Source organism: Tetrao urogallus, assembly GCF_951394365.1.
Source record: "Tetrao urogallus genome assembly, chromosome: Z".
Classification (NCBI taxonomy): domain Eukaryota; kingdom Metazoa; phylum Chordata; class Aves; order Galliformes; family Phasianidae; genus Tetrao; species Tetrao urogallus.
The window spans coordinates 64,829,403-64,853,238 of NC_136816.1; the positions used below are offsets into that span (position 1 = coordinate 64,829,403).

The window sequence follows — 23,836 nt, forward strand, 5'->3', positions numbered from 1 at the left end:
ATGCCAGCAGAAAGAATTTTGGAAAATCCAACAACGCTTTGGACCGAATTTTTTCAGCCTACTTTCACAGTGCTGCACTGCCATCTGTGTTTGATTTATGCCGTGGCAGAACATACTATTCATCTTTAAATGCACTCAGTTGTGCTCATGGAAGTCGGCTCACATGACGAATGCTGCTCCCTGCAGGGCAGCACACCGCAGACCGCCTCACTATGCCTGGCCAGGCCTTGCAGTCAGGAGAAGGACCTAATCCAGAGCTGAAGAGCCATGTCACCTGGCTGACACTGAAATGTTTTACAACTCCCAGAAGTTATCACAGTCTCAGAAGCAGCCTTGCTCTTAAAATGCCTATTCCTGTCACCACTGTCTTCTGAAGAAACTGTGCTGATACGCTTGGCAGGTTACAATATTAACTCCTTTGACATACAGCCATAAACACTGTGCACACATCCTCTTTTCAAGATTGAGTAAATTGGGTCCTTAATTACAAATATATGGACAAGATGTAGTATTTGCAATGAGCATTACTGTAAGGAATATAACAAGTAAAATGCCTCCCTTAGGAAAAGGGCACGTAAAAAGGATGACGTGTTGCTTTCAGGACTCAGACATGGAAGGAGTATACAGCAAACAGTCCCAAAACCGGCAGACTATTCTCTTTAATACAGTAATAAATTAAAATGACTGCTGAAATGGCAGATAGAGAATCAGCGATGCTGATGGCACTGCCAGAGAATGGAAGTGTCCAGTTAAAAAATATTTAGGTCTAGCTCTCAACAGATACAGACTGCCTTCCATATTTTGGGGCTTTTATTTCCATTTCACTGACTACAAATCAGGCCAGGAGCTGTCATAAGCGGAGGAACATTTGCTAACAGCTGTTGCTGCCAAAACTGAACAAACTCCTGGAAGTTTTACAAAACCATCACCTCAGCCAGAGGGAGTTATTACTGAGAGACCTGAGACAAAGGCCTGGACGTGGTCAGTAACAGGTCTACAAGCGTGTGGAACATTATAGAAGATTTGTCTGCTACTCCCCATCCTTTCCATTAGATGAATAAGGAATTCCTCATGTATATAAAGCCATAATCTTCTACAAATGCCCTTCAAAAACCACTGCAATGACATAATTTCCTTTTCAAGCTATCTTTTTTTCCTCCCTTTGAAAGTGAATATTTAGAAACCAAATTAGGAAGACACATGCAGCTTTTGCCTTGCAGGAAACACATTCTTTTCTACTATAAATGGTGCAAGTTGGCAGGGCTTTTACACACCAAGGGCTGCCAGTTCCGTAAGAGAACTCACTTTTCCCTTCAGTCCAAGTGGCTCTTTCCCAGTTATTATTACAGCATATGTTTTTAAAAATATTTTTAGCTCACACAGGCAGGCAGGCAATGAATGAAAATTAACAAGTTCTATGTCATGCTGTCCCAGATGTCCCTCTTGATTCATGAAAGTGCCATTTGTTGCCTTTTCTGGGGTAAACAGATGTCTGTGGATTGGGCATTTGTCAAATAACATTTTTAAGGGGAAGAAGTGAAGAAAAGAGCTAGTCCTGCAGCACACTGCTCTCACTGAGTTTGCATGGTAGTTTGGCATCTGGGTTGTGTTGGTTAGACAAGCCTGACCATCTTTCCTCTTTCTAGGGCTGGTTTCTTAGCTCCTTGCAAGACAGTCCATTCAGAGCATGTAGTGTTGGTAGCAGATGCAGGTAGTTCAGAAAATCAGAAAATAAGTTGTTGATGGACACCCTTCTCTTTCCAAAATGACATCGTATAAAGTGATTTGTGACCCAAGCACGCTGACTCAGGTTTTCTCATTTTGGAGCCTGGACATGGTGCATTCACAATCCTTCACGTGGACCTATGTCCTAAAGAATTCTGCTGGGCTTTCCAGAAGGATGTAATCCAGAGTTTTGGTGCTGCCTTGCTGGCATTTTCCTAATGCTTGAACCACAGCCTCATTCTTGAACCTCTGCATTTCAATAAAAGCATAAAGCAAAGACTTGAATAATCTGATGTGAACAGTCAGGAACTATCCCTGTGATCAGATCTTGCTGGGTTAATAGATCATGAATAAGACTGTTCCGGTGTTCAAGTAGGGTAGGAAGAATTCCTGGAAGAGGTTGATGATCTATACAAGCCCCCATTTTTCACCTGATATCACAGTTTCCTGAAGATATAATGTCTTTGATGTGTTTTTGATATGTCTTTGATATGTCTTATAAATCTTCATCATTAAAAAAGATTGATATGAGATCATGTCACCAAAGCAACTTCTTTTAGAGACCATGGATGAATGTTGCACAGTTTATTCTTGGCCTCTCCTGGATACTGGGGCATGATGAGAGCATTTTATCTTTATGCCTATCATTGTGCAGTCCAGAAGAAGAGTCTTGGGTAACAGTGGGCCTGAGACGTGCCTCAGCTTCCCATCCAAAAACAGCATACCTTATATGAACTGCTCACATCAGCTGCACATGTAGAACTCAAGCTGGGGATGCAATCAGAGAAGGATTTCTCACAAGATATTCCTTATTTCCTGTGGCGTGGTTAAAGTAATGAGCAGTTGTTCCTGTGGTATTTTAGCCGTTACACATTTGGTCCTGTCCAGAAAAGAGAATTGCAGAGAAGAGCACATTTCAGATAATAAATTTAAGCGATTTGAAACTTGAGAAAAAGGTGAATTAAGATAGAGCCAATGATTCAGGTTAGATCCCATTTAATCCAAACCAGGATATCCATTCCTGACAAAAATGTTGACCATGGCCATATTTTGGCACCATGTCTGTTTTCTCCCTGCCCCAGTTTCTTGGAAGTCGCTGTGCTCTGGCAGTGCAATTAGAGACGTATAATTGATGAACTGCAGACTGGAAAAATCTTATCACACTGTATTATTTATTCCACCACTGGGGCCATATCACCACTGTGAAATCTATTTATTCAAGTTTGAAAGAGACTTGAATAAACCACCTGGTGATCCTGTCTGGGACTGCTGACAGTCTGATCCAGTTTGTCACGGATCCTTGGAAATGGCATTGATAGAGTGAAGGGATCTGTTTCACCAGTGCATATTTTGGAGCGAGGCTTTGCAATTACAAGAGCTGTGCTGTGTAGTGGAGGATCACCCAGACTGTGGCTCTGCTCAGAGCCAGCAGCTCAGGCCCATGCTTCTGCCTGTTGCACTGTTCACAGTGAATTTACTTACCACACTCATCTCAAAGCCAGCCTGAACCTACAAATTCTGCTCTGCCCCATGATTTGTGTGAACACATCAGCCACTGCCCCATCTCTGCAACACCAGGCTGCATCCAAAAATTGCTGAGGGAGAGCGCACAAAGCCGTTTGGGTTCATGTAGTACCAAGTCAACCGTGCTTTAGGATACCTCATCTGTAATTTAAATCCAACCTTCCCTTGCTAATCACCCAGCAGACACTCAGAGGGGCTTTTGCTAGCACTGAGAAGAGCACTGCAAGTGTAGTGACAATCCCTGAAGCAGGAGACCTGGTCATACCACCAGCACTGTGGAGAATGTTTTTTCCCACCAGGCATTTTTGGTGCTCTGAGGGCATGTGGACCTCCCTTTGTAAGAGCCCAAAATGCATCGAGTCCCAGGAAAGCCACAGCTTTATGTCTCCCATGATCTGCACTTTTTAGGACATCCATCTGTGATTTTGGTGGCTCCCTGACCTCTTAGGCTATATGGACAAAAATGCATGGAGGTTGGAAGGAGCCTTTTAAGACTTCAAGAAATCCAGTGATGTGCAAGGAGAGGCAGTTCAGGGCTGCTGCAGCACATCTCTCTCAGGAAGCCCCCCAAGACTGCCCAAAAGGGTGATAGACATCAGCAGAGAGTAAGGACTCAGCCGTGGAAACCACCACAAGCTCTCAGATCGCACTGAAAAGAAAATGCCAGTGTCAAACAAGGCAAAAGGAATTCCTGCTGGAAGTCAAACCTAGGGGAGATCCACAACTCTCCCAAACCCACCCACTTCAGATGAGGGTAGAAACCACATAACACAGCTGGATCTGCCCCACTTTCTTTCTCCAGCAGCTAGTGATAGGGAACCAGCCTAACAATACAAACTGTGTACAGCTTGTATGTGCCCAGACCAGGCGGTTCACTGCCACCATCCACACAGTTAAGTGGAACCAGCTTGCAGGAAAAGAATGTTTAACCATGGAGAAGGTTTTCCACATAGTCTGTGAGTGTGAGGCCTTTCTGGATGCATAGTGCTTGGAAACCTCATGAATCTGCTTTTGCCTGAATAACTCATGTCTGTGGGATTTGCCTAAATTCCAGCTGCTGACCAAAAGTCCTGTAGAAGTACAGAGCAGATCACAGAAGCCTTCAAAAAAAAATACCTCACTTGCTCCTGTGGGTTTGCAGTGGTCAGCACAAGAGGTGAGTAAAGGCTTCAAAGACATAATATGAAAAGCAACTGCATAGCTCATTGGCTCTTCAACTTCCATCCATGCTCCCAGGGGATGACACTCACAAATCCCATCTGAAAGCAAGTCTGTATTCTCCCTGCAGCCACGCTGAGTTCTGAGAGCTCTGCCCAGACCTTGAACATGGCCGATAGAGAAGTAAGCCAATGAATGGCACAGTGCCACAGGCATTGTGCTTTGGTACTGGAGAGAGAAGCATTCACTCCTGTGTGTCTGCAGGAGCAGTGCCAGCCAGATGGAGAGAGCTGGCGGCCCAGCAGAGCAGGGCAAGGAGCACGCTGGGAATGAAGGAAATGGAGAGTTGTGATGGAGCCAGGAGTTCTGTGACAGTTGTGTATTACGGCAGCATGGAGCTGAGTGGCCTTCATCCTGCCATCTGTGGAATGGCTCTGGCAATATGGCTCAGTGGAGATGACTTGTGACATAGCAGGTGCAGATTATCTCTGTGTCTAGTATAAAGGAGTTAGCACTGTAAATGAATGATTTCTAAATAAAGGAACAGTTAATGTTTAATCGCAGATACAACCCTGTCTCAGTCAGAGCAGGCTTTTGAAAAAAGAATGGTTTCACTTTGTTGCCTCTTGAAGTGGTGTCCCACAGTTTTACATAATAATCTCACTAATAACCTACTTTCCCAGTGTCAATACAGGTAAGAGTAGTAACGGCCACCTTCTGCACGGAGCAGTGTTTTTCCTTGTGGAGAAGGTGGCAGCAGCTTTTACCTATCAGTTCAGCTGATGTCTAATTATCTGACATACACAGATCATATGTTCTTCCCTTCAACTTCAACTGCTGATGATTAGACAGAGGCAGATGCTGCTCTCAGAGAACCAAGTCAGCAGGGGAAAGGCAATTATGGTGACGCTTCAGCTTACGTAGAAAAGCCTGGGATGGTGAAGCTGGGTTCTCTATTCTTTTTTGGAATTCTTACAATGCACGCTGGCCCCACAGCTAAACACAGAACCCAACCTTGTAGTCTTTTTCTCATCTCCATATCAGTAGCATCTGTTCTTCTCATTGTGAAGCATTCTCGGTGTTTTATTCCAATGAAAAACAAATGCTATTTTGATGTCCTATTATTTTAGATTCTCCTCACACATTTGAACAAGTGTTTTTCACTATTTGGAGACCAGGAAGAATCAGTATCTTCATTTCTTTTTAATTCCAAGTCCAAAACTTCTGCCTGCAGACAGTGACTTTGTGGGTCAGATATTATTTGCTGAAGACACAGAGGAAAACAATGGGCAACAAAGCTTCTGCAGATGGGATTCTGAGCTTGAAAAAAGAAGAGCAGAGGCTAAACTCCATCATTAATTTGGACCAAAAAATATGTGTAGCATCAAACCACCAGAGCAGTGATGGACAGGAACCAGGTGGACTCTATTAGAAAGCAAAGAAGGGAATGTTTTCTAATAGCTGCCAAGAAACACGCTTGTTTCAGCTTTTGCATGAAATGATAGATGGGTTCTTTAAAGCCCAAATCTCTGCTTTTATTCCTCCTTGCTTTGGGACATGGGTGTAGTGCGTATTCATTACTCATACTGGAAACATTTGCCACAGGAAGCTCCTGGAACGGAGTTTGGAAAGCCATGAAAGCCCTAACGGCAGCTGAAAATATCAGTGCTGTCCCAGCACTTGCTGAATCAAATTATTGAATGCCAAGATAAATTAATGTTTGTCTCTGAGTCATTCTCATTTCTGAAGAGTTCAAGGTTTTCAAACTGCTTTCCTACCATGAAAGTCTTATCTCCTTGAAAAAGAAACCTCCTTCTGGTGGCACCATCTTCAAAAGTCTGGAATGGTGTTTAGAGAAGACTTGTTTAACTTTCCAGTAAATTCCTTTCCATTCTACTTTGCCTAGTTAAATAACTAAAATATTTGCAATTTTTTCAAATAGGGATTTTCAGTAGTCATAAAGCATAAGCTAAGGACCATATTCTGCAAGCCTATCTAGATAATTAATACACACTGAAGCAGGGCTCAAGGGCTAATCTGCAAAGTGTTTTTGGTGATCCTGAATATCTAGCTTTAGAATCCAAAACTTCATAGAGATTGAATTAAAATTCCTGTGATTGGAACTTCAAAATGAGTGAGATAAATGCAAAAGTATAAAGCCAGGAGACACACTCCTACCTTCCAAACCTGTGAACTGAAATAACCATGAGCTGAGTGGAGGAGAAAATGAGGAAGAACTTCACTTGATGGCCTTCATTCCGGGCTGCCCTGAGTGACAGTCCTGTGCTGTCTGTAGTAGGTCTCTGCATGTCCATGGGGGCTGGCAATGCCTTTTTGGGGATCAGCACAGCCCCACACTCCTCTCTATGGATTGCTAAACAGCAAATAACAGAGGAGAGTGCTCAGGCATAGGTCAGTGCTGAGAGAGGCCAAGCACATGTCAGTGCTGACACCTCCCCAGAATTCGGTGAGGAAACTTCTGAGGTTCAGTAAGGGCAGGTTCTATACCTGGGGAGGAATGCCAGTAGTGTAGTGCAGGTTAGGGGTCAACCAGCTGGAGAGAGCTCTGCAGAGAATGACCTGAGGGTCCTGGTGGTGACAGGTTGCCCATGAGCCAGCAGTGTGCCCTCGTGCTCAGGAAGGCCAATGGTCTTCTGGGGCACATTTAAAAGAGTGTGACCAGCAGGTCCAGGGATGTGATCCTCCCCCTCTACTCTGCCCTGGTGAGGCCAAATCTGGAGTACTTGTACAGATCTGGGCTCCCCAGTTCAAGAAAGACAGGGAACTGCTGGAGAGAGTCCAGCAGAGTCTGCAAAAATAATGAGGAGCCTGGAGCATCTGCACAGGAAAGTGATGAGAGACCTGGGGCTGTTCAGCCTAGAGAAGAGTCGGAGGGGGGGTGTTGTCACTGTTCATAAATATATCTAGCTAACAGATATCAGGTGGATGGCTCCAGACTCTTGTTGGTAGTGCCCAGCAACAGGACAAGGGCAGTGGGCACAAACTGGAACACAGGAAGTTCCACATGAACATTAGGAAGACGTTATTTACTGTGAGGGTGACAGAGCACTGGAAGAGGCTGCCCGGAGAGGTTGTGGAGTCTCCTTCTACGGAGAAATTCAGGACTCAACAGGATGCTTTGCTGTGCAATGGTCCAAATGCTAGGCAGTGTGCTTCACCTTGAGCAACTTCATTATGAGCCAGTCCATTGCCCTGTGGGACTGATGCATTCAGTGATGGTATTGTAGCTGCATTCTGGGGAAGTCTTCTCTAGGCCAGTATGCTACCTGCTCTCAGGAGGGTTGTGTGTGCACGTGTGCGGGCCTACATATGTGTGCGTTTGCAGAACTTTACTCTGCAGCTGTTGCAGTTCTACTGGATTCTAGTGGGTGGTTGAAAACATTATAAAGGATATTATTATATACATATAATTTGATACATTTAGTCTGAAATAAGCCCCCAGTAAATTTATATTTACTTGGCAGAGAAGATATAAAATTTGGTTTGGCAGTTGATTTAGCAAAACACTGGAAACTCAAGGGAAAAAATACTGCCTGGCTGAGTGGGTTGAACTAATACTGAGAAATGGGTCTCTGCAAATCTGAATTCAACCCAGTTTTTCAGAGCTACTTATCCAGTCTGCTTCCACCATTTGCCAATTGACAGAAATTCAATATTTTTCTTTTAGTGAATGAAAAGCATAGTCAGAAACAGCCATTGGGTCAGAATCATATGCGAAAGCTCCTCTTGTGCTTTTGTTTCCTAATTGCTCTTGGAAGGATTTTTCAGACTGGGCTGACGCAGTTGTGTGTGTAAATTTCCTGGCAGAAGAGGAAGGTGACTGTGTCCAAAAGACATTTTAGAGTGTGAATTCACAGCTTTTCCATGTCTAATCAGGGAACGTAAACCATTAGCCACATGCTCTCCATTTCCATCACATTTTTTCACACTTAAACAGAAACATGCCAAAGAAAAGGTGCTACATTTTTTAATGCCCCCAAATAGGAACCATGGGAGTCCGTTAAATGCTGTGGCCATTTCCAGCATACAAATCAATTTTCCTTGTGGTGGTGAAGTGGTGAATAATGCCTGGTTTGTTTAAAGGAGCATGACTGATTTTGGATGAAGTATCCTGTCACTTTGGCATTTTCAGTTTTATTTATTACGCACAACAGTATAAAACCTGGTACTGGTCTCAGTGCCAGGCTTACGAGTGGGATAGCTGAAAGGACTACATAACTCCTGGTGCAGCAGAGAAACTCTCCTTCTGCAAGACTTTTGCTGGACTCCTGAGAAATTATTTTGAATAACATGGCAGAGAAGGATTTCATCAGTTGGCATCTGCTGGCTTTATTTTTTCTTCCATTTTGCCTGTCTCAAGATGAATACATGGAGGTGAGCAGAAGATCTTATAAACCAGTGGCCAAAGTATTGCAAAGTCACCACCAGACTGGCCACAAAGGTTCCAGAAGCAGGGAAATTTTGAAACAGCGGAGTCAACTTATAGAGTGGACTGTTGCTAATAGCTCTTCTACAGACCAAAATGTTCTGAGACCAGAGGTAGATGATGTAGAACTGACTACCTCAGATAGAGTCCAGGTACTCTGAATTAATCTTCTAAAGATAACTTTACAGCTAATGAGATTTATTATTTTTTTTTTTTTAAGATTACTAATAATATATTTATGAAATGAATTTTATTACAGCTGTATAATGGTCTGTATTCTGCTGGGTTGCTTAATACAACTTTTAAATGAGCTGGGAGAGTCGACAGTGTATTTGGGGACGATGGTAATAACACAGATAGAAGCCCTCTTTGGCTGAAACTTCACATAAAGCCTCTTAACCATTTCAAGCTGTTACTTGCTTAATATATTAAAGTTTCAGAATCAATCAACTGATTTGGCTTTGGAGGAAAATTAAAGAATTTCTAGAGGTATTTGCAAAGATTCAACTAGCAGAGAATGAAACTTGAAAATCATATTTGTCATATATTGAGACAAACATAACAAAATTCTGAGTAGTCAGAATTACAATTCAGAAGGAATGTTTGAAAAAAACCCACAGGTACTTGTGTCTGAGATCTGAGTAGCTTTAGTAATTACATATAACAACTTAGTTTTGATGGGAAAAAGATTTGGATTTGAATGAAACTTTTAAAATCAACTGCAGCAATTGCTTTTTAAACCGGGGGTGTTTTATGCCTTTTATATGGCAATTTGGATATTACAGTCATCAGCTTACAGCAAACTGAACAGTTTGATTATACATAAATACTGCAATCTACATTCAAAAGAAAAATCTGAAGGGTAGAAGCTTTTTCTAGCACAACAAAATGCTACTAAAAAATAATTCTGTTAATTGGTACTTTTTAGAAATAACAAGAATGTGAGTGTTTTGTTCTTATTACTGATACCAACGTTTGGTCCTGTACAGCTCACTTTTTCTCATTTGTGATTTAAAATTCTTTTAGATCAAACCATGATATTTTGAATTCCAAAAACCATGGACAGACAGACAAGTGTTGAATAACAACCTACTCCTCAATCTGCTTCATGATAAACAGACAGGAAATTTGATTTTAACCCCATTTTAGGCTTAAGTGACTGAAGCACATCAGAGTATGAGCATGAGTTTACTACACCACTATATGCCTTGTCTTTAAATTTTGTAGTTGCATTTCATATTTCCTGCACAGGAATTTTATGTTCTTCTAGTGCAATTGGTAAGAAAGACATTTGACCGTTGGTATGTTGAATAACATTCGCAACATACAAACAATGTAATCAGTAGGATATGTTGTACAATGAGTCAGTTGGCATGTGTGTGTGTTTGTCTTAAGTGCACAGAGAATTGTGCACTTGCATACTATAGACCCTATGTTGCTGGTAGTTAAAGACAGTTGCTAACAAAATATCAGATAAAACAAGATTTAATGCAATATAATGATTTTTTAAAGGTAAAATTTTCCATCACAATAGATTCCACTGCTTCTGGGTGCATGTGTCTCTTGTACCAGAGTTTAGTACCTGTATGAAGTTGTTTTCTGCTAGAAGAAACTGTGACATTAAAATTGAGTCCAGCAAGTCTGAGCACAGCTGATGGCAGTCATTTACTTGCCAGCCTCCTCTCTAGGAAGCAATCTTCTGAAATGATGGAGAAATGATGCAACTTTTGGCTTACTGAAATGAAATGGAGTTCTAGCAGATATGTGAAAGGGCTAATCCATCGTGGAGTGGATGCAATAGGTATTTTCAATCTTGAGACTCCAGGGGTTTCCAGGCAGAGGAGGAAAAAAGACGAAAAGGACATATTCTAACCTGAAACCTCTTCCTTCCCCAAGAACTGTTTGGCAGCTGCTGGAAACAACCAATCAGTAAAGTCAAAGGTTTCACTCCTAAGTCCCTACTTTCTTGATTATCTCAGCTGTGGCTGGAGAACTCTTGCTAAAGTATAGTAAAGATCCTGTTCCGTGATGTGGCACTGAAACAGTAGCATTTGCTTAAGAAGCCAGTTTCTGTACTTCCAGTAATTCATGAAAAATATGCTTTTCTGAAACATGAGAACTCAATGAATGGAGAGACATTTCTCCTTTTTGAGACTGCTCCTTGAAAACCTCCAGGTACTATACAAGATACTGGTGTTTTGCCTCAAATGCTGGTGTTTTTCTTACCTCATTGCTAGAGAAGTAGCACAGAGAACTCTGGTGCCCACACAGGCATGCTATTATGTATTTGGAACAGGAGCCAAGAGCAGTGGCTGTACATTACTTGTCTCCTGCATTATCTTAGACAGCATAACAGAAACCCGTAAAATTAATCAGGAAGTAAAAAGAACTAAATCTCCAATTATGATCAGTTCATAAGTTTAAATTAAGGGAATTTTATAAACCATCTGCTGCCTACAACTGCCTTCTACATACAAAACTGTAGGAAAATCAGCAAATATCCCTGCTATCACTGTTTCCAGCTTTCTATCTGTTTTAGGTTAGTGATGTAGCAGATACATTTCAAAAGCCTCTAAATCATATTTATGTTCTGAAAGCAATGCCAAAGATTCATTGTGCTATAAAATTTATGTGGAAATGGCTGCATAGGACACCTTTGGCAAGTAAGATGTAATTAACCTCTACGTCCCACTTGAGTGTACTTTTACATTAGGCACAGGCTTTTCTTTGAACTGTAGTTTTCATTTAGTTCTCTGATTTCAGAGATTTAAAAAGTATCCTCAAAATTCATTGTTCTTGGCAGTTGATTGTGAACATTTTTTTCCTCCTAGTCAAAGAATTAGTAAAGTTAATAAATCAGTACTTCTTTATGGCTTGCATAAGTGTTTATTTATAAGTCAGTGGGACTGCCCAAGCATAACTAGACTGGCAGAACTTGCCTTTCTGCACATGTAATAACCTGTTGAGTCTTTGGAGAGATGATGTCAAAACAGGCTTTGGCTATGACCAGCACTACTGTCTATTTCACAATAACACTGCTGGTAATCTAATACCATTTGGTCAGAATTTCAGTGCATTGTGTAACGTAACAAATCTTACCCGTGCAGAGACACTCACATGCCTGAAGTGAGGCTTTCTGACACATGTATTTCATTTTGGGGAGCTTGTGATTTCACATAGCAATAAGACACAGTTGTAACTATTTGGATATTTCTAGGCTGATCACAATTATTTGCACTTGGCAGATGTCTATATGGTTAGCTTTTTCATTTAACTTGAATATCAAGCACTATCAAAGAAAAAGCTGGAGATTTTGCTGTCAGCCAAACACTTTATTCTGATGGTGCAAAATGTTTGCACAGTTCCCATCCTCTCAACTACCCTTCGAGGACTGAAAATGAGTTGAAAGCAGTCACTTCTCTCATATTCAGAAATGTTTGATCATTGTGCCTGGTGATTATCTGTTCTATTCTTCATAAGAGCTAGGAGAGATACAGGCTCTCCAGGAACAGACAGTCAAACAGGTAGAACTCATTTTTCTCATACTGCATAGACTTTACCCAGAATAAAAGTGAAAAAGCAAAGTGTTGACCAACAGTATATAAATCTAAAGCCCTTTTGTCCACTGCAATTATTAACATTTCTATAAGTCTGTGAATAATGAGTATATTTATCTGCTGAGCTGTCAGATTAGCCTCTATTCCCATGAGAGCTCCACTGGCAGTGGTTCCAACTATGGAGGGCACATGTCTGTGGCAAGCAATATTTTGGTGGCATGAAAGGTAACTTTCAGTATCAGTGACATAATTTTTAAAGCCTCTTGAAATTAATGAATTTTGAGTATGAATTCAGGGGGGGTTCTTAAATGCTTTCAAAACATGGACATAAAACTTCAGTATTTCAAATCCAGCTGGTGACATTGAGGGCAGAAATACAGCATATCTGTACGATCATTTGGCAGTTCTCATCTCACCAGAGGCTAATTGGCTGCTAAACCAATAGATCTGCATTAAGCAAGTCATTAGACGATGACAGAGAGGAATGGAATGAAAGAAAGCAAAGGAAGTGAAAAGGAAGACAAACAGTAGAATGCTGAGAGAAAAGGTGCAGTTGGAATTACTGCCCTCTAGAATTTAAGAACTGCACATTTGTGACTCTGGATAGTAGCAAAGAATTGTTAAGAAAAAGCAACAAAACAGGAAGAATGAAGACGTAGAGAAATAAAATCCAGGACATCTGCCCCAGCTGAGCCATCAGAAGCTTTGTGACCACTAAATCACTATAGTGAAAACTAATCAGGATTGAACGAGACTCCATAGAAATAAATACAGCAGGGTGCAATTAAAGAGTACTGAAATAAAGCTGTTATCAAACTACTATTACAGAAACTGAGCTGTGTATATTTAACCTATTAGTTTATTTATATTGCTGTATTACTTTTATCATACAAACTGGTTAGAAACAAGCATCCACAACTGCTAATAATCAAATGCCATTGATACCAGGTGTTGCAGTCACTTCAAATTTTTGTCTCATAGCTTGGTAACTCTTTAGGTTCCCCAACTTAAATACCTGGCAAATAGAGTTGTGTATTTTTAATGTCTTTCTAGCAGTCTGACCCAATTTCCTTAATGCTTAGCAGAGGATCATAGCTGATGGCCAACTGAAATCCCTTTTTTCTTACCACTTGTTGCCTAAAGTCCTGTTTGTCAATAAAGGTCAGCTGAAATGTGGGATCAGCAAAAAGTAGTATTGATGCCTAACTGAAATATTAATCTAGCTTTCATCACTTGGTATTATCTTATTTTCAAAACCCCCATTACTTGACATAACTTTTTTTTTCTTTTCTCCCTTAAATCTTTTGAAAATAACATTTTTGGAGAGAACCCAAGTATAGCAGATTTCAGTCCAGATAAGCATTTTGAAAAAGCAGCATATATGCAGAGTCTACATAATGAAGAGCCTGTGTCTGACATGCACATGATCAATTTACTCCATGAATGAGTTATTTAAAGCTTATTTTTGTGCCCTTAGCCCCCCCAGACTGGACCACAGAATCCAGACTGTAGCTCCTGCTGCCGCGGTGACTTTGGAGTTCGACTCTACCAAGGGCCCCCAGGACCTCCTGGACCCCCTGGGATGCCAGGTAACGATGCACTTTAATGGATTTTTGAGCAACCTAATTTTAGGCTATAAATTTCAGGTTAGTCTGTGGAGTACTACAGAATGATCCAAATCCGTATCAGGGGATGGATTTGGAAGCAAGCTTTTCTATAATTTCCTGAGGGGACAGACTCTAAAGATTTTTCTAGTGAAAAAACATTTGATAATAAAATTCAGCTTTCACAAATTCATGTTGAAAGCAATTTCATTGCATTTCTAGGCCAAATTATTTTTTCTCCTTAAAGTAGCATGAAGCTTCCATTAAAGCTGGAACAACTTATTTCCTGGAGTTGATTATTGTTTTCACTCTGACTATCCTGTAATGCTATTTTGTCCTGTATTCAGGAGATGTTTTCATCAGGCATACTGCTAGCCAAATTTCTACAGAGACACACATACCCCTATTCTTTCACTGAAACTTCTTCATTTCTTTCTTGCTTGTTTTATTTTTCCATAATAAAAGTACTTTTTTTAAGGCAAAATATGCACACAGAAGAACATGGTACACAATAAGAATTAATAGTTTCACCTAGAAAAAAAGAAGGGCCCATAAAAGGAAAAAGATAGCTGTATGTTGGTCTATGTTCATTACAGAAGCTACTGGGGGTACGGATTTGAAAATTACCATCCCTAAAGCAGATAGATAACATTAATGAAATGGTGAAACCTCTTACGCGTTTTGTATCAGTTGAAAGCAAACTTCTTAGGAGCAGCATACGATTTTTTATTACACCACACTTTCAAGGCTGCCAGCTGAAATATTGAGACGCAGCCTAGTCCACCGTTGCCTTTTCCTCATATGAATGTGTAACTCAGACACACTCTCTTTCTACCAAAGGATGCCAGAATTGTAAGGCCCATCGTATCCCTCTGCAGTTTGGAATTTCTCTATTTCCTTCAACTGCTGCATTTCCTATCACTGCACACTTAAGCTGAAGGGCAACAGCTGTTTTTCTCTCGATTGAATCAAATATTGTTTGTACACTTCTGTTCTGAGCTGTTAGAGAAGTGGTTCTCTTGTTACACAAAGGATCAATCTTGTAATTTGGAGGAGTTATTGATTTCCCAAACAAAAATTGCTTCTATTCTTCTGTCATTCAGACATTTTATTTGAAGTCGTTTTCCTAATACAACTTTGAAGAATCACTTACTCAGATTTGCTTTCAACAACACCATTCTTGAAAATTCCTAACTAAAGTGACTAATTAGAAAACAAGCAGAGTGACAAAGAACATAATTTAAATTCAGGTAGATCATTGATGACACTAATTAATCCTCTGAGTAATTAACTGAAAGATCAAGCTCTTGCTTTAGGCAGGCATAATAATTACTCTGTTATCTTGGCCAATTTTAAAAATTTGTCAGATGCATAGACGCTTGGTCAGTAATTTCTTCAGTAAACAAGAGGAAGTAATACAGCAGATGCAGAAATGCATTTGTTGTAATGACCCCTATTATAAGAAGCCCTCTCAGAAAAGCTTCACTGAAACACTGTCTTCAAGCCTAGGAACAAGCAACCAACCTGTTAAGGCCAACCAACACACCAAGAACAGAGCTCCTCCAATTTTCAGCACAGATGGGCCAGTTTGTAGCTAGTTTAAAGTTACACAACAAGTGTTACCTTAAGCTTTAAAGTTTTAAAGACAGCAAAATGTCTTTCAAAACTATCTTATCCTAGCCTAGTCACCTTGAACTAATAGGAAATATTTTTACAAGACAAGAAAAATAAGACTGAAAATGCAGACTACTTGATACGTGTCAGCCAACAGTGGCCTTCACTTTACCCCAGCCTCGTGTCCTATGAGGTCTTCTCCTTGGACATCTTCCCTGCAAGGCAACTGACCTGAGACATCTGCAGTTAATAAAGCAATAACAAGATAACATGGTGATTAACTCTTAAACACCAATGTATATCCTTCTGGAAAATGCTCATCTTTATCCAATGGTACTGAAAAGTGCATGTGTTGCAAACTGCTAAAAAAGGACCCAGATACAGTATCTGTTAACGTGCATGAAATGATTGAAGTTGTAACAGGAAGGTCCATTTCTTTCAAGGAAATCATGGAAACAATGGCAATAATGGAGCAACTGGCCAGGAAGGAGCCAAGGGTGAGAAAGGAGACAAAGGAGATATGGGACCAAGGGGAGAGCGCGGCCATCATGGACCCAAAGGCGAGAAGGGTTACCCTGGGATCCCTCCAGAGCTACAGGTACAAAACATCTGCCTCACGTTTGCTGCAGTGGAGATTAGTACAGGACACCTGAGAAGGAGATCCACCTGTAAAAGAACACAGTGAAAGGCAGACGTAGCATTTGTCATGATTGACAAATATGCTCCACCAGATCTTCCTGGGAAAGAAAATCAGCAAAGTTTACCCATTTTAGACTAAGAATTCATGAAAGTAACAGCAAGAAATATGGCTCCCTATTACAGCAGTAATGCAGTATCTGGGTGAGTAAAGGTGAATAACAAGGATGAACATTTTTTCTATTAAGCTCCATTATATTACATAGCTCTGTGCTTCCTAGAGAAAAGAGCAAAGGAGTTACTTAGACTCATGCTCCTTAAGTCAGTTAGGCCTTGTGAGACTCACAGAAGTATATATATCCAAATCATCCACATATTGGGTCAAAACCTTTGAACTCGGAACAGAGCCCTCTTGTTTCGAAAAATACCATTCAGCAGAATGGTATTCATCACAGCATTCATCTGTGTTTTCCAATGGTGCAATATCCTATGTATGCTGAGATGCATGTGGGCTCTGTTAGGTATGAGCCATCCAAAATCCAGAGAAGCATTAAAAACTGAGTTCAAGTTTGAGCTGATAAGCTCTGCTGAGGGAGGGACATATTTGTACTCATTATTATTATTATTATTTTTACCTAGTCTTCTAGCTTTTAGATTAGAGTTCATTCATTCCAGCAGGAATGTGGGAGGTGGTGGAGAGCTCACATACTTGTACCTGCAGTACAGCAGAGTCATGACGGTGTGATTGGGATTGTCTGGTCTGCAGAAGACTCAGGAGAGAACTCATAGCTCTTTACAACTAGCTGAAAGGAGGTTGTGACGAGGTGGGGGGTCAGCTGCTGCCCCCAAGTAACTAGGGAGACAGGACTAGAGTGAATGGCCTCAAGTTGCACCTGGGGACGTTCAGGTTGTATATCAAGAAGGATTTCTTCTCTAAAAGAGTGCTGCCCGCGGAGGTATTTCAGTCACCATCTCTGGAAGTGTTCAAGAAACATTTAGAGAAGGTTTACTGGGGAAATACTGGTGGTAGGAGGATGGTTGGACTAGGTGATCTTGGATGTCTTGTCCCACCTTGATGATATGATTCTATGATTCTAATCCTGTTCTTAAGGCAATCAAAAGTGAATGAGACTTGGATATCTAAGATCCTTGCTTACAGCTGAAAATGGATTCTAAGAGTTGTCCACACTGTACACTACAGTGTAAAGATACGTGATCAGTTCATCAGCAGTAGCAGTAAACTTGAGTATGTCTGTGGAGTGGCATAGGTACTAAAGGCAAGATTTGGGTGTGTGGAAAGGCCTTGGGATTAGAGTCTCCAGCTGCCACTGTGGTGGCATCTGTAGGTGTTGTGTCAGATCAGCCAGTCTCACAAGGGGGAGTCCTAAAGCACTTCATACGGCTCTAAATGCATTTGTGTGAGCCATTGATTATGGTTGGACTTAGATCCAGATTGAGGAACCTACTTATGCAGGGAGCATCTAAACTCCCTTTATAATTATTGGGGACTTACATTATCGTTGGGGAATTATTATTGAGAACAACTCGACTTCATCTAACAATCACTGCTGTTTTGGGGCATATGGTTCTTCAGATTTAAGGAGCCTATAGATAAAATCTCCAGCAATTACAAGACAGTTTACATCCTTGCTCACATGTACATACTCAAATGGAAGTGTCTTAGTCTTGAGCTGATTCATACCCCCAAACTCTGTTCACCGCTGAAGGTACAAAACTGGGATAAAGCAAATGTACAGAAAAATTAATTCCACTTATAAATCCTCTGACTTTGGGCAAAACTGAAGTTCTGATCTACTTGAAAATCTACTTGAAAAGGTTTTAACTGAAATGTGTTTTTCCAAATAAAAGTCATTCATATCTGTTTTACAACCTCATTAAGATTATGCAAATTAACAGCAGAATCACTAGTATAACCAACCTGTGCAATGTGGGAAAATGTCTTCAGATTTCTTGGTGTTATTTATACTTGAATTCTCAGCCCTAGGTTGCAGAAAGATGGGATAATTGACAAAAGAAAATAGTGAAAATGAAAACAGTTTCCAAAACTAATAGACATTTGTAATACAGCATAATTATCTTAGCAATCTTTAAAAAGCAAGTGGAATTAACATTATAGCTGAATATCTTTGAAAACATATTTGTTGCAGTTATGTTCAACATAGATCATTTTGCAATATTAAGATGAGCTATCAGTATTTTTTCTTATATAAGACAGTGGTAGTAATTTAGTTATAAATTGAATAATGAAATGGCTTGAATAACAAAGGCTCAGATTGCAATAACTGTTTTAAGGTAAAAGTTATTCACTCTTTGATAGATGTGCTTAAAAATTCTTTATAGAGTAGAGTATGTAATTTCTTGTTAACATCATGCTTAAGAACGTTGGAGAGAGGAGAGGAAGAGTAAAAAGACTTCTGAATACAATGCTGGTTTAAGTACAGAGTTACTTTGAAAGACTTGCATTTCACAATGAGACACAGAGAAAGGACATTTTTTTCAGCTGTTCTGATCAGCCCAGAAAAGTACCTTGGGGTTAGAGAGAGAGTGAAATGGAATCTGAACAAAGAGTAATAAATACCATTTACAGCCATTACAGCTGCTTTGCTTTAACATAGAATGAACTTTGATGTGAACCTGGCTGAGAAGCAAGAACGTAACCGTTTACTGTCAGAGAAAATGTACCTGTATAAGGATAAAGAAAATCAGCCCAAGCTTTCAGCTCACACCTGGAGGTCCTTATATTTCTGAGAAAATGGCTAATGATTTCCATTGTTGGATCAGAACTGGCATCTGATTTCGCCTCATTTCTCATTTGGATTTGAAATCAAAAGTTTTGGGTGGTTTTTTGTTGTTGTTGTTGTTGTTCTTTGTTTTGTTTTTTTTTTTTTTCTTCTTGTTTTTTAATAACTGTTTATCTGGAATCTCATTAAAAATTGGTTATTGTAGGGAGCACTTAACAACTGTAATTGAACACTCTTCTTCTAATTTTTCTTCAGAGAAATTAAGAGAGAGGAATAAAGTGTCCGTTAAGTCACCATATGACTTTCCAGCATGCAGATGCTGCAATTCTGCCTGTATTCTTTCAACTGACAATCAGGTGGGGGATTATAGACTGACAGAAGAGATAACCCTCTGCCCCCCCATGCAACACATGGGTTGTACCTTGGTATCTTACTGAGGTAATTTGAATTGTCCAATGTGGGAGGTTTTGCACTGCTTCCTAAGAAAAAAAATTCACAGCCTATATACCTCCCTGCAAAACCACAGTTCTCAATTTCTTCTTTTGATATTTACCATCCTCTGTTGTCATGACTGAGGAAATATGGGGCAAGAGAGGAAAAGTGCTTATTATTGAATCCCAGCCACCAAACTTCTAGAAGATCTCTAATAAAAATGCCTAATTTAACTTTGAAGGTAGTTAGCAAGTAACAATCGTGTACGGATTCTACCAAGATTGTTTATTTAACATATTCCATTTAAAGCAATATCCAGGTTAAGTACATTTGGGAGCAAATAAAAACCAGTTAATTCACATTTATCTAAAACATCATACCAGTTGATTATTGCATCATTCTAGAGAGAATTGAAGGTAAATAAAATCCAAAACTAAGGTTCTGCCCTGCAAACACTTGCCCATACACTTAGCTTTGCAGTCATGAATAGTCCAATTGAATCTAAGAAAGCTAGTACTCTTCTAGCTTCCTTCAATGGGAGTTTTGTTGGTGGAGTTTAATGGCCTTGGAACAGGCCCTAGAAGAACATCTCTGTCAGGAAAATAAACAGACTGCAAATCCAGGAAAAAATAATGTAGCTGATTCCTCGACACATGTACATTTAATGAATTACTGACTAAGAAGTACATTTTTCCAGGTTGCATTCATGGCTTCCATGGCTACTCACTTCAGCAACCAGAACAGTGGGATCATCTTCAGTAGTGTTGAAACTAATGTTGGGAATTTCTTTGATGTAATGACTGGGAGATTTGGTGCTCCAGTGAATGGTGAGTATTTGCCAAACAGAAGATTGTAATTCTCAGACCTCTGGGGAAAAGTGTGGTCAGTAACAGTGAGAAAACAGTACTGAGTTAGCACAAGATCAGACTCACTCTGGAAAGTGATTACCACCTGCTTTCAGGAAAATGAAACTGGAAACTGAGTAAGTCAACAGAAGGCTTGCCAGCCATCAAGAGGAGATAGAGGAGGGAGAACAATAGTAATTGAAGACTAAGACCATCTTCCTCCATCTGGCCTTTCTCACCCTTTTATTCATCTACTTACAGTTATGACACTTAATGTTACATTTAATGGAAGTCAGGCCCTCCAGGCTTGCTGTGCCACTTGTCTTACTGGTGCTTAGAAGCATAGGTGGTTTTCCTGCCAGCTGCTTTTTTAATACAATATTAAGGTTAGTATTATATATAATAATATTATTAATAATAAGGTATATTATTATTATTATAATAAGGTATATTATATATAATATATTATTTTTATATATATATATATACATATATACACATATACATATATATATACAATAATATTATGGTTAGTATATAGAACCATAAAAACCTGAGTTGGAAGGGACCTATAAGGATCATTCAATACAACTCCTAACTCTACAAAGAATCACTCAAAAATGTGTGTGGAAATTAATAAACTTTGACCTGTTCAACAACTTTGATGCATGCTGCAAGCTCCCCATTGTAGGGCCGATGCTACCAAACTACAGTTCAAGCAAAAGAAGGTAGGCCTCCCTCCTGCAGGCATTTTGTGAAGCTTCTGATACGTAACAGAGCTGCTCTAGTAATATTGTTGGTACCTTTCAGAAATGAAATAGCTCAGAATGATGATAGAGAGGGACCTGCTGTGCAAGCAGAAAAAGTAGTGCATTGCACAGGATGCATTACAACCAGGAGAGCAGCAGTGAGTGCTGTTACAATTGCTCATGCCCCGAGTGGTCCTGGTGGCATGCTGGCTACCTGATGGCCTCCAAGACTGAGCCCTTTCAGGAGTAGGCAGGATCATGAAAACAAGGAAAAGAATGGGAAAGAAAAATCACTACACTCAGCCTTTGGGAAATTTCATTTTCAGTCAGATGGAAGGGATGGGCAGTCCATCTGTGTTCAAGTAAAGTCATTCTTTTGGAACAGGACATGGCTTAACCCCCAACACATGTAGAACAAAAATGAACCAGGTTTTGGTTTCGCTGCAAGCAGAGCAAAATGCACACTGAAAAAGCTGAAGTAATTTTGGTCTCAGCTGCTTTTTTTTTTTTTTTCGTAAGCAAGAAGTAGTCTGTAGAGTGGCTGCTTCCCTCTATGAAGAAAATACTTTGGTAATCATTTCAGGGGTGTATTTCTTCACCTTCAATATGATGAAACATGAAGATGTGGAGGAAGTGTATGTGTACCTGATGCATAATGGCAACACAGTATTCAGCTTGTATAGGTAAGTAGACGACTATGACATTTTCTCAGCATAATACAGTTGCATCGATGTGAATACATGCTCACATTTCAAAACACAAACTTGTTCTTTTTTGAAGAAATATCACAGGGTGAGATAACAAACTAAAGAAAAATTTTGCCCTCCTCAACTTGCAAATCTACACAGCATCTGTCCCTGAGATAAGGCTGGAAAATGATCCTTAATCAGAAGCTCCTCACTGCTAAGGGAAAATGAATTCTCACTGCAAGTCAGATCGGAGTCTACTGGTAGAATACTATCATTCTGCTAAAACATATCTTCACCCTCTTTTTTTTTTTTCTTTCAGTGAAAGTGTGTAATGAAATGTTCAGCAACTAAAAATAGTCTTATGGAAGGGTAAGGGAAAGCACTTTACTTTAAAGGTGGAAAGCAGTAGTGAAGACAAGTAAGAAGCAAGGGTGTTCCATTTACTGGCTTTGTTAACATTAATACAATTTGAACAAAAATTTTCTAAGCTGTATATTTCTTGAAGATTCATGAAGAATAAGATTCACTTTTAACTTAATACCTTCTATATCGACCAGGTCAAGAAGCTTATTGCCAAGAGGACAGGTGCAAAAAAAGTGTTTGAAAAAATGCTATTTGATTAATATCAATAAGAAGTCTGGAGACAAAATCCAGTTTATCTCTGAAAGCTGATAAAGCATACACAAAAGCTTAGACTCGGCACAATGCATTTTAGGCACTTATAATGAGAGCAGCTCTACTTAAGCTGTCTAGACTTCTTCAATGGCCAGTAAGAAAGGCCAACCAAAGGGTACTTAGAATCATAGAATTGCTCAGGTTGGAAAAGACCTTAAAGATCATCAAGTCCAGCCACAACCTAACCATGCTGCCCTAACTCTAACAACCCTCCGCTAAATCATGTCCTGAGCACCACATCCAAATGGTTTTTAAACACATCCAGGGATGGTGACTCAACCACCTCTCTGGGGAGCCTATTCCAGTGCTTGTAAAGAAGTGTTTCCTGTTATCCAAACTAAAACTCCCCTGGCACAACTTGAGACCATGTTCCTGCATCGTTCTCCCCTTGTACTTCGTTCCCAGCAGATCTTCTCTGCAAAACAAAAAGCACCCTATTATTTCCCTAAAGCATTGAATCTAGAAAAGGCAAAGGGTGGGGGAAAGAGAATCAACAATCAAAGGAATAGTTGGGTTAGCCCACATTAAACGCATCTGTGTTTCAACAAAAGTCCTCAAGGTGATTTGAGTACCCTGTCTACCTGCTGCCTTGCAAGAAGTACAGAGAACCAGCTCACATGAGACTTCCGACCTTGAGGCATTTAAATTTGATTGTGATGAATCGCACGGAAAGAGAGATCATCTAAGAAAATTTAGTGTTGCAAAGGGTGAGGATAAGTTTATTTTAAATAGTAAAAACTCATAACCTATGAAGGAAAAATACGTAATTTAAACCTTCAGAATTCCAGAATTTTTGAAAGAAATGATGAAATTAGGTAAGGTGCAATGTTTGACTTAGAGATCAAATGCAAAATAAATAAATAAATAAACCTCCAAAAGTTCAATAGTGGCAAGTCTTAATGTGCTTCCTTGGATTAACTTTTTTTTTTTTTAATTGTTTCCTTGATCATTGCCGACAAAGAAAAACTGACTTGTTAAAATGTTCATCCTCAGCTATGAATCAAAAGGGAAGGCAGACACCTCAGGAAACAGCGCCGTGCTGAAACTTGCCAAGGGAGATGAAGTTTGGCTGCGGATGGGAAATGGAGCCCTCCATGGGGACCACCAACGTTTCTCCACCTTTGCTGGGTTTCTTCTTTTTGAAACCAAGTAAAGAAGAAAGCAGCCAAATAGCTGTTTATGTGAAGAAGCTTCTTCTTGGAACTGCATTTCTTTTCTGGACTGTGGAACTGTATAGGTCAGGAAGGCTTGTTTTGATGCAGTGCATTGCTATTCCCGTATCAGAGATGAGCTGGATACATTGGGTAGTTAACACAATTTTTATTGCTCTCTTCTTCAAAGAGGAAAACAAAGGCAAAATAGTTTCAGTAATTTAGAGAGCAGTTTGCTCGATAAAGCCAATTTTGTCTGTAAATATAC

At 39.9% G+C, this 23,836-nt stretch overlaps 1 protein-coding gene across 1 annotated transcript; it reads left to right on the plus strand.

Annotated features, from left to right (window-relative positions):
- Positions 1-8,715: 8,715 nt before the first annotated feature.
- Positions 8,716-23,570, plus strand: C1QTNF3 (C1q and TNF related 3; the record flags this gene model as incomplete). The annotated part of the gene is made up of 6 exons (XM_079548453.1): positions 8,716-9,006; positions 13,889-14,000; positions 16,073-16,227; positions 20,157-20,286; positions 21,637-21,736; positions 23,411-23,570. The coding sequence occupies exons 1-6, from the start codon at positions 8,719-8,721 to the stop codon at positions 23,568-23,570; spliced, it is 945 nt and encodes a 314-aa protein (XP_079404579.1). The 5' UTR covers positions 8,716-8,718.
- Positions 23,571-23,836: the final 266 nt, after the last annotated feature.